At 40.9% G+C, this 17,093-nt stretch overlaps 2 protein-coding genes across 2 annotated transcripts in view; one reads left to right on the top strand and one right to left on the bottom strand.

Moving 5' to 3' along the window:
- Nucleotides 1-322: 322 nt before the first annotated feature.
- Nucleotides 323-11,747, top strand: mrap2a (melanocortin 2 receptor accessory protein 2a; the record flags this gene model as incomplete). Its single annotated transcript, XM_080857723.1, has 3 exons — nt 323-446; nt 3,199-3,298; nt 11,288-11,747. 3 exons carry the CDS (start codon nt 323-325, stop codon nt 11,745-11,747), a joined length of 684 nt encoding a protein of 227 aa, XP_080713849.1.
- A 1,981-nt stretch (nt 11,748-13,728) lies between these two features.
- cep162 (centrosomal protein 162) overlaps nt 13,729-17,093 on the bottom strand; it is a gene marked incomplete at both ends in the record, with an annotated part of 52,038 nt that continues 48,673 nt past the window's right edge. Inside the window, one exon of the mRNA XM_080858013.1 lies at nt 13,729-13,935. Coding sequence (XP_080714139.1) covers nt 13,729-13,935 — 207 coding nt within the window. The remainder of the gene's footprint in view (nt 13,936-17,093) is intronic.

Raw genomic sequence — 17,093 nt, 5'->3', positions numbered from 1 at the left:
ACATAGGACGGTGAACTATACCTAAAACCCAGAATTGCACCCGTAAATCTGGAAACCTGTCTGAAGCTCTTAGAGAACTGTTGGAATAACACTTATTTAAAAAGTGGATAGGATACCGTGGAAATCGTCACAAAGGGAGTGTGGCGCTTTTTGGCGTATCCTTATCACCTTTCAGAGGAGTTTTTAGCGAAGTGGAAATTATGCTTTTCAGAGACAGATCTAAAGCCTGAGAGAATTGCTTTTTTTGGGGAGGGGGGAGTTCGTTTCCTCCTTGATGTTGATATATATGAATGGTTTTGCGGGGTAATCCATTATTGCGAAGATGTCGACATTGCCATCAAACAACATAACCAGCACAACCCCCCGCGATTCGGATTATGAATGGAGATATGAGTATTATGAGGATGACGAACCCGTGTCATTCGAGGGACTGAAGGCGCATCGATGTGAGTATGGTAGCCTAAATGTCCCATTCATCTTTTCAAATAGTTGCAATGAGTTCTGCATCATTAGCACCAGGCATGTTGGAAGTATTTTCTGGGAGGGGATGCTGTAATTACTTGTGGCACATAAGAGACTACAAAAATCCTCGCATGTCGCATCACTTCTATCGCGTTGCCCCACCCTGGACAGCGCTGTCCAGCGCAGCAGTGCTGATTAGACTGAGCCGAACCAATATTTTATTTCAAATATCAAATCATAAGTATACAGCTTAAAGAAAACTAAAAAGTAACATTAAGATCATGTATACAAAGCAAAGTATTATGACCAAAAAAAAATGCATAACCGCGTAACCCATGACACGCATTTTCATATCAATCATGAAACTGTGTTAAAATCCTTTTGGCCTACTTACAACTGCAAAATCTAAAGTAATGAGACTAATCTTAAGCCCTTGAAAACGGAGATATGTGTAGCCTACTTGAACGAGAGGCCACTTATATGAATGAGGACTGATACAGTCCTATCTAAAACAATACATTGCGTGAAACGAAAATAGGCTAAAAGCGAGAAATTGGTAGGCTTCAGTTAGCTCAGCTGCTACTTGGAATCTTCCACATTTGGACACTTTTCAGGACTGATTTTACTTTCTACTTGAGTATTCTTTTTCTAAAGCTGCATTGACCGAAATGAGCGGCCATGTCTGTCCGCAGTTTAACTCATATCCAGTAGTAGGGTACTCGACCGACACAGTGGTGGCCGTGTTGGTAAGCAGCCTGCATTGCGCTCTAACAAGTTGGCACTCTGGCAGAAATATTTTCACTTCCATTAAAGGCGTATTTAAAGCGTATTTAGCTTAAAACACTGCCTGCCTTTTGAGTAGCCTCACGAGACTGGAAGGAAGAATATAGTTATAGTTAGTTACGGTATTAGCAGACGCTTTCGTCCAAACATGACAAAACAATAGATATAAAACAGTAAAAACAAAAATGAGAAAATGAAGTAGGTTAAATGGAAATAATACAAGAAGAAACAATATAAAGTATCGATTCAAAGTAAAAAAAAAAAAAAAAAAAAAAAACAAGCAATTAATGTGTTTAGCCTACTTCAGGCCTAGTCCACACCTACACAGGTATCTTTCAAAAGTGAAATCTACCCCTCAATCGAAAACAAAAAATATCTGGATTTGATGGCGTAGAATGAAACGAAGCCATCTATGATCCTTCCTTGAAAAAGTCCTTCCTTGAAAAAGTCCTTCCTTTAGTCAGGTATTCCTATATGCGAGTCGACCGGAGGTTAAAATGTAGTAATCAGTCGGTCTTTTGTAACAAACTGTTGTCTTTTCCCGTAAAAAAAAAGATGCTACTACCGATGGTGAAAGGACACATGTGACTTGCCCCAGCAACGCAAGGGACGCTAGAATGGTATCCATGGTTACATACAACTCATGAGATAACTATCATAAGATTGAGGTGCATTTCTGGAGCATTTCAGAATCATTTGTTGTGATTTTTCAAAATCCCTATATTATTTTTCCGTAGGCAAAGACACGGAACTCCATATATGAGCAAAATATGGCCTCATTTTGTAGTTCACCTTCACCTTCAGTGACCCCAATTTCTATATAACCAGGTCAACTTGTGCACGCATGCGCATCATAAAACATTAATTAGGTGATGTAGGCTATACATGAGACGAGAAGAGGAGACTTTTCATTTCTGACAATCACATCACTAGGCTATGAAAGCATATATTCTTGATGTTATAGAAGACAGAAATGAAATCAATTTGGTGATTCAATCCTTAATTTTCCTTAGTAAATGTTTGGACTCAAAACATATCTAAATATAGGGCCTATGTTGAGTTTAAAGAGGAAGATATAATGATAAGGGACACCAGGGACAATTGTAACAAGGGGACAGTTGTGCCATGCTTAACATCTCAGTTCATGTCTCACATAATTGAATGAAACCCACAGACAACATGTGTGATGCAATCAGCCTGCTCAAATTTTCAGTTTGTATCTCTGTCAAAAGTAATAGACAGAAGTCCTTTTGTGGGCAAAATGTGTAATGTTCAAGTTTTGCACAATATTTGAATTGCACAATTGATGCATTTTGTCGGGAGCACAAGTAACAGGTGGTAGTGATCAGTGATATACAATGTGTTGTATTCTAATTGGCTTATCAAATATTAAGAGCATTCCATAGCCTACAATTGGTCGCAATGGCAAGCTACCTCGGTAAAAACTGTCATGTTACGTTTGTCATTGGCCATTGCTATTGTCCCCAGTGGCACTCACAACATGTAGATGAAAACTAGAGAAAAAGTTAGGCACATGTGCTTGATTTAGTGGAATAAAAGACAAAAGGTGTATGTTGCGTATGAGCAAAAAGTGTTAAAACTGTACCTAGCCTGCCCTACCCAGAACTTTTTAAAAATAAGTTTAAAATGAAAAGCTTTTAGTTGACCTACGTAGGCAAGATGGACAACAGAGCAAACAAACACACCGCCATACTGACACTTCAACCTCTGTAAAAGAGGTTTCTAAAATACAAGGTAGGCCAGGGTGTCAAGCCTCAGCAGATCTCCGCAGTGTGAGATATCTGGCAGACCAGTATTGCTATCAAAGGGTACATGTTTGTGTTGTATGTCTACGTATCGACTACTAAACCCCCTTTTTCTATAATCCTGAATTGTATGCAATGAATGTTCACAGTAGGCTTAATTGGCATTGTGTAATGTGTGTCATTGCAGATTCCATTGTGATTGGCTTCTGGGTGGGCCTGGCTGTCTTTGTGCTTTTCATGTTTTTCGTCCTCACCTTGCTGACCAAGACTGGAGCACCGCACCCAGAGTAAGTGCACACACACACACACACACACACACACACACACACACACACACACACACACACACACACACACACACACACACACACACACACACACTCACTCTCTCTCTCTCTCTCTCTCTCTCTCTCTCTCTCTCTCACTCTCTCACTCTCTCTCTCTCTTTCTCTCTCTCTCTCTCTCTCTCTCTCTCTCTCTCTCTCTCTCTCTCTCTCTCACTCTCTCACTCTCTCTCTCTCTTCTCTCTCTCTCTCTCTCTCTCTCTCTCTCTCTCTCTCTCTCTCTCTGTCTCCCCCCCCCCCTCTCTAACCCGCTGTTTCCCCTCATGGCCACACGCTGCCTAGGAGCGAGTGAGCACCGTTTCTTTTGAGTCTCAATGTTTATTACACCTTAGCCTCAGATCGATGGTGTGTGTTTTTGCATTGCCAATCAAATTGACAGTTTTGGCTACTCTCTCTCACAGACACACACACGCTCTCTATACTAATCACACAACCTTAACCTTATCTGCTCCATTCATTGGATGCCATACATGCATTTAATGAACACTATTATAAGGTAATTTATGTATCTCTTCAATGAAGGTGTGTGGCTGGTGTTCTCATTAACTCTCTCATTTGCTTAATATGCACTTGGGCACCTTAGCTCATAGTTAAACACCAGAGGGGGATTGCAGAAAGAGGGCTTAGTCACTAACCTGGATATGTGAAGCCCAGGTTTTCTATTCCAAAAAAATAGATAAATAAATAAAAAAATGAGGCTAGGTTAGTATCCATGGAAACTGCCCTGCCCCGTAGCAGGTTATGTTTAAGGTTGCTTAAGTCCAAGCTGACCAAAGCTAAGCTTTGTCAGTGCAAGGCAATGGTCAGAGATCTCATTTGCAGAAATTACTTCAATTAAGGAAATACACAAAAACCTACTGTTTATTGTAAGAAAAATCCTTATATTCCTTAATCATTAGGCAAAAATGCTAATATTAATATAGATATGAAATGATAATAGCTATAATTCTCAGTAGGTTCAAGATCAAGTGTGACAGTGTGCTTTTTCCTTCAGAGCCAGATGTGACGTGAGCGCATTTTTGACAATGTCATTGTTTTCAAATTCTGTGACCAATGTGTTGTGATTTGCCAACATGCAGATGGGAGAAGGCAAAATGCATTATGCGATATTTTGTATTTATTTATTTTTTAAACTTTTTTAGCCTCTTAGCCTCTGTGTGGACCGCAAAAAAAGATTCTAAAGTTGCTGAAGATCTGAGTGAGGGAAGTGACATTGATGCAGAGAACAGCAGTTACTTTGAGGACGAAGACAACAGTGAGTTAGAAGATACAATTTTAATGGACATGTTTGAGTAGGAGGAAGAGGAGGAGTAGGAGGATTTGACGACTATGACTCATATCTTTCCATTTTCATGGACAACTTCTACCGGTGATGCAACTTTTTTCAGAAGAACCATAGACTGGATGCCTGCGCCACTGTTCACAGAAAGGGACTCCCAAACTCCCAAAATGCTGAACAAGCAATCTTCGTTGAGCAAATATGAATTCAAAGAGACCCTAAAGGACTTTCTTTCTGTGTTTGGCAGGACACCAAGGCTGTCATTGTACTGTGTAATTACGAGAAGGAAGGAAGCAAAAGCGAAACCGAACCGAGGTTGTTGTGCCAGTGTGCCTTTCCGACTACCAAAAACACATCAAAGGTGTGGATGTGCTGGATCAGATGGTTGGATATTATCAGTTCCTCCAACGCACAAAGAAATGGTGGAGAAGAATCTTTTTAATAGTTGATGGATGCTACAATGCATACATTGCTGTAAGGTGTACGGGAGGAAAAAAAATCACAGTCAAGAAGAAGGAGTGCTCCTCAACCAACAGTCCTCGAGGGAACCACATGAGCATCACTGAGTGACTCTCAGAAGAGAAGGATCTGCAGGGAGTGTGCACTGTCAAGGACTGGGGTCATGTTCTGTAGCCACAGACAACGCAACGAGGTTGTACACATCAAGTGCTTTGGTGTGCACATCCATCAATATATTTACTTACAGTAGATGACTATTGCAGTGCCACAGATATATTTTTGTCTCATTTTTGTATGTACATTAGGACAATACTTTTAAGTTCAAAAGCTCTGAAACGTTTATTTTAGTTTTTCAGGAAACCCTCAGGTTTAAAGAGGTCATTTTCCAACAATGACTTAAGGCCCAATCTCAATACTTCCCCTTACCCCTTATCTTTTCCCTTACCCTTGAAGTTGCGCGTTCATGTGAGAGCTAGTGGTGTCTCAATACCCAATTTGATCAAGATTAAGGGGTAAGATTAAGTGGTGTATGGCCCTCGTTTTTAAGCTGATCGGAGAGCTACCTTGCTCCTCCAAGGGCTATCCCAGAGCACACAGCGAAACCAATTGGGAATTTAAAAAAAAAAATGGCTGCTTGAAGCGAGGAATATTTTACATGAATAAAGCTATCTACACAACTTTTTATATGTTTATAATGACTCGGTTTGATCTAAAATGTGCTACACGAACTATGCATAGTATTGTCGGTCTTAACTGAAGCTTTCAAACGGTAGTTTTAGGATACAATTAGCGCGTATACCACCACTCCATTGGCTTATATGGTAGCTTGCCAGCTATCATGCTACATACACTACATGTAAGTATTTTTGGCTTATAATTAATTTAAAAATGACGACAGTCTTGTTTCGTGCTCTACACATATATGGGCCATTCTACCGAATTGATGCAAAGTCATGTCGGATATATTTTGAATTTTTTTATGGTTTATTCCCAAAACTTTGTCCATATGTATATTGTACCATATCTAAAGTACACATATCTAGTAAAAGAACAGTCAAGTTTTATATTGTATTTTCAGAATGTGTTGGAATGTTTTTCCTCTTCCAAAAATTGTCACTACCGAAACATCACATTTACTATAGTAAAAAAGTATTATTATTGACCTGTTCAGATTGTGTTTCCTTCCCTTCTCTGAAGAGTATTTTTACAAATATTTCCTGAAGGTTTTCACAATGAAATCCATAGAAATGAATTTTTTACCAAATTTTCAAGTTCAATTTATCTGTTTCGGTAGTGACTGCACTGTTTCGGTAGTGACTGCACTGTTGGATGGATGTTAATTTCTCTTTCCAAAATCATCCAAAAGGTGCTCTGGGCCGCCCTTTAGTCCACACAAAACATTGAACTACTTACCATTTCATTTTGTCACTACCGAAATCATCTGGTCACTACCATATGTTTCGGTAGTGACTGTTTCGGTAGTGACAATTCTAGCTAACTTTAAGCATAAATAAAGAATTGTAGCAAGCACACGGCTTGCAAACACATCTTTGAAGAGGTGAACACACATACAAACATAAGATTTTCCATGAAACCCCAAAAGGTTTACTTAATTGAAGAAAACATGCGTTTCGGTAGTGACAATTCTTAAGGTTACACATCAATTTTCAGACTTTGGAACACATTTATATAAAAACTATGGGATTTAGCTACTTACCATTCAACCATGAGGGACAGAGATGCAGTGTCACTGCATGGTCAAAAATGCAGAGTCGTGGCTAAAACACAGGCTCAGCCAATGAACTAAAACTCTTGTGTTTCGGTAGTGACATGAAAACTAGGGACATGATTTTTTGAGTATAGTAAATTGATTTAAAAATTAAACCCACAATAAATCTAAATATTCCAAGTTCTTTTTCAACCCAATCATGAAGATCTTTGAAATTAAATAATTGAAAAAAATCTAAAAAAATTGAAAAGCGTTATTTAAAGGCATTGAAATTTAGATGTCAGGGTTGGGGACAGATACTTCCCAATAGAAAGTACCCTATAAATGATGATTTTGTATATATTTAGCTTATCACTATCTCTTGTAATGCATTGGGTTTATATAGACCATAACATTTTCTAATTAAATATCTATGCCTAAATACCTAATTGTTTTGTAAATAGTTTTTATTGTTGAGGGACTGCATATTACACGAATTCGGTAGAATGGCCCATATATTTGCAACCATGTTCTTCATTAGACTTTTTTTTAAATCGCTAGTTTCATAGCTCATACAGTCACGCATGACGTACCCGAAACCGAGTGGCGTCTCATTTCATAGGGGAAAGTTTTCAGCCCTTGGCCCTTACACTTGCAAGTGCTAGGGTTAAGACAAGACAAAGACAAAGCAAAAGGGGCAAGGGGAAGAATCGAGATTCGGCCTTAGAATGATTTTAGAATGCTTTGTAATAGGGCGCCTAAGGTCATAATGGGTTGGGCTAATGCTCAGGTGATTCAATCTGAAGTCTAATGCGCACCAGGATACAACAACAATGCACAGCTTGCTGGAGACAGCCACAACATGGGCCACATGTTGTACCCAGGATCCACGGGAATAAAAGCGATTCGCATTGACATCCTGCATTGACTGGGGTCTAAACCCAAATCCGATCAACTAATTGAAAGGCATCAGCGCTAACCACTGTACCAAACTGGGCATGATGCACCAGGGGGCAAGGACTATTGACATGGATCTGTAGCACTGTAGTTTTTTCCATCTTTGAATGCCTGAGGAGATATTGCAGCAGCCCTGTAGAACCTGATAATGTAATAATTTCCCGATAATGTAATAACTCCCGATAATGTAATACAAATTCCTTCATAAGTCCCTAAAACATGTAATAAAACCTGATAATGTAATAATACCCCGATAATGTAATAAAGTGCATTTCCCAATAATTTTGCAGAACCTGATAATGTAATAATTACCTGATATTGTAATAACTTTGGTTGGTGCTGTAGCATCAGGTCTCCAGTTTCAGAGGTCCAAACAGTGAAGCTGTCCAGAGACCTGCTGCTTCACTATTAGCAGATACAGTATATATTTTATATGATTGTGAATGCACAATTTTTACAATGGTGAAAGGGATATTCAGTGGTAATCAACTAATAGAGAAAAAATAAGAACATTTTGGTATGTTATAGACCGGCAGCTAATGGGCACATACTGTACCAGGCCAATCAAATCGTCTTTTGTCATTCGTCAGTCGCTCGGATTGGTTGTAGCGCCATTCCTACTGCGTGGCATTGCGTGCAGAGGCAATTTAACAGACAACCGTTAATCCCGCCCACACTGAAAATCGTGTTGTGCCAGACCCTTGTACAGCTTCTTGCTGTACAGGTTTGGCTTGCGAGGCTAAAGGCCTACACCATTGGGATCAAAATATGAGCAAAACAATAGTGGGTGGTTGTCTACACAGCATCACTACTTGGTCTGAATAACTGGTGTCCCAACATTTCAGCACTGACCAAAGTTTTTACAATATCAGGAATTTATTACATTATCAGGTTCTGCAAAATTGAGGCTAACCTGATAATGTAATAACTTCCAATTAATGTAACATTTTATTACATTATTGGTATGGCGATTGTTACATTATTGGGAAATGCACTTTATTACATTATTGGGATATTATTACATTATCAGGTTTTATTACATCTTTTAGGGACTTATGAGGGATTTTTTATTACATTATCAGGGTTATTACGTTATCAGGAAATTATAACATTATCAGGTTCTACAAGCCCCTTTGTGAAATAGGCTACAATGCCCAATTAATGAACAGTGAATTAACCAGTCAATTAATGACATCATGAACAGTGTTCTGTTATCTCGTGAAATGTTCACTCAAGCCCAAGTTCAGAGCTTATGACAAAGCTAGGTTAAGCACACTTTCTGGAATAGCCCTCAGGACTGATACATTGTACTACACTGATCCTAAAAAAGCCAGGCAACTATACCTGCTTAATGGATTACTGTCCAATTAGCTTTCAAGAGGTGTGCCAGCAACCCTCCAGGTCTCATCTCGACTCTCACAGCACCCCTTTGAGCCCTTGTTTCCACAATCGACAGCCTGAAAGCCAAATACCACTCTGTGATCTGAATACAGCCGTGCCCTGAGAACACAGTGCAACTGTTTTCTGTAATGTCTATTGGTATCTATATTATTGGTTTCTATCCTAGCAAAATTGAAAGCCATCGCAAGGTCTCAAGTGTCCTTGATGCATAGGTTGCTTTTTGTACAGAGGATGCTGCTGAGGTATTAATTTGCAGCGCATTTTCTATAGCTGAGAGAAAGAGGAGGAGGAAAACGCCCAAGCCATGACTCATTTATTTGCTCAGTTAAGGATACGCTTCAACCACACGTGGCCCATTTCAGGGACAGGTAGATTAGAAGGAAGTGAGGGGACATGCACAAGCACACACAAACTTCAGTATTTTATATGAACCTGTCTTGTAAAATGTAACTGTAAATTGATTTAGATTCTCTGTTTGAGGAGAGCCAAATTCCCAGATGCAACCAGCACTGACCAGATGTTCAGGTGTTCGGGACATGTTTGGTCAAACAGGAAGAGAAGACAAACAGTGGCACCCAAAGTGAATGTTTTCCCCAGAAGTTTGTGATTCTGAAAGTGAACCAAAACAAACACAGTCATTACGCCCCCCCCCCCCCCCCCCCCCCCCACCACACACACACACACACAAATTACAATTACATTAACAGAGCTTAAACAACTCACAGAGGATGGAAGTTTTTGTCAAGCTAGTCAAATATGAATTCACTTAGGAATATTACACCATATGTTGTAGAAATAAAGTTACCGTGTCTAAGAATACCTACTGTTTAACTAGATGAGCAATACTATCTGCAAATTAAACCACAGCAAAATGTACCTTAGGGAGATCGTTGCATTCAAATACGATTATGCAAGAGGATACAGAAAGTTCTCAATGAATAATGCAGAACTGTGTGTCCAATACTCATCCATATTCATGAGGAGACTTGCAGTTCCAGTCAAGCTGCAGCAGAGCAGAGCCATTCATCTTTGTAGCAATACACCATTGTCAGTTTTAGCTATACACTGGAAAAGATGTGAAATCCCTTGTGCTATTAGTTGGGGACCTGCCACAGCAACCAGTCCGCTAACTGTCACATGTAAGTACCTATAGACAGCAAGCTAACCAATGTAACAACTGACCAACAATATATACAACAACAACGCACAACTGGTTGGAGACAGCCAGGATCCGTAAAGGCCACTTCACACTGTACAACCACTGGCTCACTTTTTCAGCAGCCTCAAAGACTATTGAAATTGAGTCTATTTATATCTCCTGGTGCTGACGATCTGCCAGCTATCTATGCTCTAGCCTCCATCCTGTTAGGATGTTAGTAGGATTTCTTCCCTCCATCATGGGAGAGGTAGCACGGGGAACATTTTGTGTAGAGATCCCACTGAGATCCCTAATTATAGCCCAGGTCCTCTGTAATTATGTACTGGAGATGCATTTCCACAAGATAATGTGACGCATGATTGCTCAGCAGTAGTGGAGGGTCACCAACAGTAAACGCATGGATCAGACATGAAAGCAGTGCACAGAAAATTGGGACAGAATTGTGTTGAACAAACTATACAAGACAAGAAGAGATCTCCATTGTCAACAATACATACGCATAGTCACTCAATATCAGTCAGCCTCTCCTCTGCAGGGACAGCAGTGCACATCACATAGAGTAATGCACATATTCCATTCTGTCTCTGAAACACAACTGATTTTTGTTGAACAATACATTTTATGTAGGTAAAATAGCAATCTGTTACGCACACAATTCTGTCTCGTATAGTCTATAGGCTACCGATGAAAACGTCGGTCCTGATTAAGTCATAGTTTAGGCAAGGCTATTCCTAAATGAAAATAAAATCAATTATTCCCTAATTCAAAGTCAGTCAATTGTATACTACAAAACATTGTGTAATGTAAACATACAACATATTGATGGATTATTCTGTACATGTATTGGATATTTCAGTCAAAGTTTCCCACAAACACCTCACTCTCTAAAAAGTAACACAAGTTGTGAGAGGCAGTCCATCCATCTCCACACACACAGCCCCTTTACACCATCCCTGTCTCTCTCCACAGGAGTTCAGAGCCCTGTGAGAAACGTGTGCGTCTGACCAGCTGCGGGGAGGACCTGGGCCGTCTGCCTGACCAGCTCGAGAGCCAACCCTGCGCCTCACGCCCCCTGCTGGAGGAGTCACGCTTGCATTTTCACTGCTACGTCAACGAGGAGGAGCATGCCGCAAACAGACACCGGAGTGGCGCTGCATCGCACCTTGGTGGGGTCACAGGTGAATGCAGCCACTCAGCAGTTAACAGCCAATCAGTGAGCATCGTGCAGGAGACTCAGGCTGGGGACGTGTCACTTCCTGAAAGGGATGCGTCAGCCTTCATGGCGCATTTCAACATCCCCAACTTCGTCAACTCCGAGCTGAGCTCAACGCTAGGGGACGACGACCTTCTGCTGGGGACCCCCCCTCTCATCTTGGAGGGCGAAGCCAGGGGTCTGAACGGCACCAACTGTGATCATATGCTGGAGTAGTGCTTAGCATGGATTGTTTAAGAATTGATATAAGGACTCTCAAAGCAACCTATTTGGAGAAGAATGAGTCATTTTTCTCAGTCAGACCAGTTTTGGTATTCTGCATCCACCTCCACTGAGACTGCTCTCGGTTTCAGGCAGAATTTTAAACTTGCCTCCAGTTAGACTAAGCTCATTATTAAAGTGATGGTGCTTTAATATATATATATATAAATAATATATAAAAATAAAATACATTTTAATATTTAAATATATTTTATTTATACAGAGCCAAAACACTGAAATTGTCTCAAGGCGCTTAACAGAGCACAGGGCATGAAGCTTCTCCTGCTTCATCTAGAAACAGTAATGCTTTAGCTGCTTTGATGTGTGGATGGCCCTGCAACCTTGAACGTCAGGGTTTATCAAGACAATTAGTGTCTGAGCAGACTGGGGGGGGTTCGGCAGAGATACATACTGACACAAGACGGGGTTAGTTCCACTCGCTGGGCCTCAAGGCCCAAGGCGTTGAAGCTCAAGGTAATTGGTAGCCTGGTGTTAAAAGTGGACCAGCAACTCTCATATTAACCCAATTGTGTGCATTTTCTGGTCCCACAGCCAAGCAGGCCAAATGCATGTTCTGCTGTTTTGCCCCCAATCCCATCTGGGTTAAGTGGTGATTTTGTTATACCAGGATCAGGTCCAGTAATTATTCGATAAAACTCCGGAAAAAAAACAGCATTCAAATTACATTACCCAAAGGACGATGATCAATAAAATGGTAGGATGCAAAGGACATGCGTGCCTTCACTGCATTTTCGCTAATGTTCAGAGGGGTAATGAGCCTTTCTCTAAGCCAGCAGGGGCATCTAAGCCTCATAGGAAGCCGCACGGTAGCACTATTTTCACATGTGTTAATTTCTTGTACTTTTGGTCTGGTCTGGTGGCCATTAAGGGATCTGTGCACCTCCAGGGTCCCTTTATTCACTAACAAAGGACTGCTGCTGCACTGCTGAAAGCTTTTCTGTCAGTACCCCTAGTTCATTAATCTATGAAGGCTGGCTAATGCAGTACAGCACCAGTGCTGCACCTCTTTCAGTTTGCCCCCTAAAAACGAGCTTGGCTTTGAAGAGAAATTTAAATAAGACGAGGCTGGAAAGAGGGGATGACATTTAATGATGGAAAAATGAGAAGCTGTGATTGTCTTTTTTTTGTACAAAGCTACAGACACGGATTACAAATAATAAATAATGCTATTTATTCTGCCTTTTTGTATTACAACACTTGATTTCCTCCAAAAATAAATAAAAACGTATAACTATATTTACTGACACACCCATATAAAAACAAGTTTACATGTCTTCACGTACAATAATGATTTGGTGGAACCTCTGAGTCACGCTGCTTGTGCTAGGTCTTACAAAAAAGCAAACCTGAGAAGAGAGCGTGCTGTCCTCAGACTGTGATCCGATACTCTTCAGACACACACACACACACACACACACACACACACACACACACACACACACACACACACACACACACACACACACACACACACACACACACACACACACACACACACACACACACACACACACACACACAGACATACAGACACAGTGAGAGCTTCTACTGCCGCTGTTTCTTCACATAATTAGCACCCAGCCACTTGTGTCCTCCTCCTGCTGGTGTTGAGGTGTGGGGCTACAGCACCTGGTGCAATGCCTGTGTTTCATTCACACTCTCTCTACCTGGGACTCGGAGGCAAAGTGTGCTCTGGGTTTGACCCTCTGCTCATCTTGCCAGGCGTGGAGGGGTGTTTGAGGAGCAAGGGAAGGATGACATGGACGGGGTGTCGTCTTCATCTCCCTCAGGAAGGATAAAACTGGAGAGGGTTACTCTGAGGGGCAAATTGTGCTCTGGGGTAAAACAAATCCTCCTCCCCTCACCCTGTGAGGTCTGGAGGAGTATTTGAGAGGACAGGGGAACATGACAGTGTTCATCTTCCCCAGGGAATGCGGGTGGTGTGCTCGGGGGCGGGGATGACCACCCCCTGCCTCTGCAGCTCCCTCAGGACGTCCAGGATGGCGTCCAGCTCCAGGCGGAAGGCATCCAGCTCACGGCTGCGACTCTGAGCCAGCCTCTTCCAGCGCTCCAGCTCGCCCTGAAGCTCGGCCTGCGTCGCCACGCGCGTCTCTGCAATCACCTGAACGAACGCACACACAAACACGTTCACACAAACACACATACACACAGACACACATTTTACTGATAACACTTACGATCTGAGAATAAATTGATATTCCTTTACACTACTGAGGGATTCTCTGCAAATACTGAAGACCCTTTTCACATGTAACAGAATAAAACCGCCATTGTGAACTGCCATGAAGATGGTTTCAGGATTGATTAAGTCTATATTGCTAAATCTTTCCATAGCCTACACAACGTTACAATGACCGTATAACCAAATAAAATGTCATAATGGTCAAGGGGAGCACAAAAAAGGAATGAAAATGTTTTATAGATTTCACAACTGGTTCTCAACTGGCTCCAACCTCCACAGATCACAGAAACACATTGACTTCCAGCCAGTTTATGATGATCACCATGACAATGATGACTGATGATTGGTGGTCAACTTTCCCTGTTTGATTGGCTCTGTTTTTGCCACGGTGAAGACTTGAGCTGCAGGTGATGTCGGGCAGGGACCAGTGAAAATACCTGAGCCCTGCTCATCCCAGAAACACAATCACGGTAAAAATGTTTCTGGATTGTTCTGTCCCTTGTACGTCGCTTTGGACAAAAGCTTCTACTAAATGACTAATGTAAATGGATTGTAGCTGTAGTTTGCGTGGGGGTACATGCATCACAAAACAGCTGAACATGCTTGTTTACTGGTGTGTGCAAGACAGATGTTTCAGAAACAAGTGAATCTATACTATATACTTAGCTCAAGTAGACAAATCACTGCCACTGGCCATTATGTGTGCGCACACACGTGCGTGGGTGTTTGTGTATGTGTGTGCGTGTAGTGCCTGAGCTATAGTTACCTAGGCAGAAGTTTAGCCACATAGCAACAGATCTCTTGTAATGGTAGTTAAGAATTATACTGACATTACTGAGCGTACATGGAGAAAGACCAAGCTACAGGTCCACCTTGATATTTTTAAGGATCAACTCTCAGTTTTTAATAAAGCTATAACAAATGCTAGGAAGGATCATTTCTCTAAGTTGATATCTATAAACTCTAACAATTCCAGAGTCCTCTTTTCAACAATAGATAGCCTTATAAACCCTGCACCCAAAGTAGATGATAGTCTTTTTTCCACCTCCAAATGTGAGGAATTTGTAGCATTTTTCAGAGATAAGATAACAAACATTAGAAATAATATTGCTCAAGAAATTCCAAATGTTTTGTTTTCCGATCCCCCTCCACCATGCTGTACCAGTATTAGCTTTTTTGCACTGACTAATATAGAAACGCTGAACAAAGTAGTGTCACAAATGAAGCCGTCTACATGCTCTCTTGATCCCATTCCCACCAAATTTTTTAAGACCATCTCTGACTCTGTGTCTAAGGACATTCTAGCCATTATTAACTGTTCCTTGCTTACAGGTGTTTTCCCATCAGAACTTAAAACTGCCCTGGTAAGACCACTGTTGAAAAAAAGCAGTTTAGACTCTTCTGTTCTAAACAATTATAGACCAATCTCCAACCTTCCTTTTCTTAGCAAAATCCTAGAAAAAATTGTCTTTAAACAGTTAAATATTTTCCTAGATGCTAATTGTGTCTTTGACACTTTTCAATCTGGTTTTCTATCCTATCATAGCACAGAAACGGCATTAGTCAAGGTTGTAAATGATCTCAGGATTAATGCTGACTCCAAAAAGCTATCTGTCCTGGCCCTTCTGGATCTTAGTGCAGCCTTTGATACTGTTGATCATGATATCCTTATTGACAGACTTGAAAATTGGGTTGGCCTTGCTGGTCCAGTCCTAAACTGGTTTAGGACCTATCTAACAGGCAGGGAATACTTTGTTGCCCTCGGAGACCACAGCTCCAAAAACATTTCTATGACCTGTGGGGTCCCTCAAGGATCCATTTTAGGGCCCTTACTTTTCAGTCTTTACATGCTACCCCTTGGTAGTGTAATAAGGAGGCACAACATCGACTATCATAGTTACGCGGATGACACCCAGCTCTATATTTCTGTAACACCCAACAACTACAGCTCTATTGATTGCTTGGTAAATTAAATTTCTGATATAAATGTATGGATGTCACAAAACTTTCTCCAGCTCAACCAAGATAAAACAGAGGTATTAGTCATTGGTGAAAGAAATGAAAGAGATAAACTATCTGCACATTTAAAAACACTAGCACTTAACACCAAGCACCAAGCCAGAAACCTAGGTGTCATATTAGACTCAGATCTCAATTTTGAAACCCACATCAAAAATATAATTAAAACATCTTTTTATCACTTAAGAAACATTGCTAAGGTGCAACCGTTTCTCGCTCAGGCTGACACCGAAAGACTGATGCACGCGTTTATCACAAGCAGGCTAGACTACTGTAACTCTCTTTTGTCTGGTCTACCAAAAAAAGCCATTAGTCAACTACAAACCATACAGAATGCAGCAGCGCGAGTCCTCACTAAAACAAGACGGAGAGCACACATCACACCAGTATTAAAAACCCTGCACTGGTTACCTGTTAGTTCTAGAATAGATTTCAAGATTCTCCTACTAGTCTATAAATAACTCCATAGTCAAGCACCTGAATATATAACAGACATGCTCTCAAGGTACACACCCAGTAGAACCCTGAGGTCCTCCGGCACTGATCTCCTAATAGTACCAAAAGCCAGGACTAAGAGACATGGGAGAGCAGCTTTTAGCTTCTATGCCCCCAGCCTTTGGAATACTCTGCCAGAATACCTAAGAATGGCTGAAACGGTTGATACATTTAAACATACACTCAAGACATACCTCTTTGATCTGGCTTATCACTCACTGTAAAAATGTATTAATTTAACATATTTGAAACATTTATTTATTTACGAATCCGTGTTTCTTTACAAGTGTTTGTAACCCCCAATTACAGTTTTTCACTATTGTTAAAAAGTATAAAGCGAAAATTCGGCACAATCTGCACAACCTTCACGTCATGTATCAATCGCTCGCCCCAAGTGGGAAATACTTAAGATTCCCTTATCTACATTAGAGTCCGATTTTCCTTGTGAACACACTGATGTCAATTACACATCACGTTGTTGTCAAAACAGTGTACACAAAGTTCTGTTGTTGCACACAATTTTCAAGTAAAATCTCAAAGCATCAACCTGCAAACCACAAATA

The sequence above is a fragment of the Sprattus sprattus genome (assembly GCF_963457725.1).
Source record: "Sprattus sprattus genome assembly, chromosome: 19".
NCBI lineage: Eukaryota > Metazoa > Chordata > Actinopteri > Clupeiformes > Clupeidae > Sprattus > Sprattus sprattus.
The sequence above is the reverse complement of the archived record's forward strand: the minus strand, read 5'-3'. Positions and strand labels throughout refer to the sequence as shown.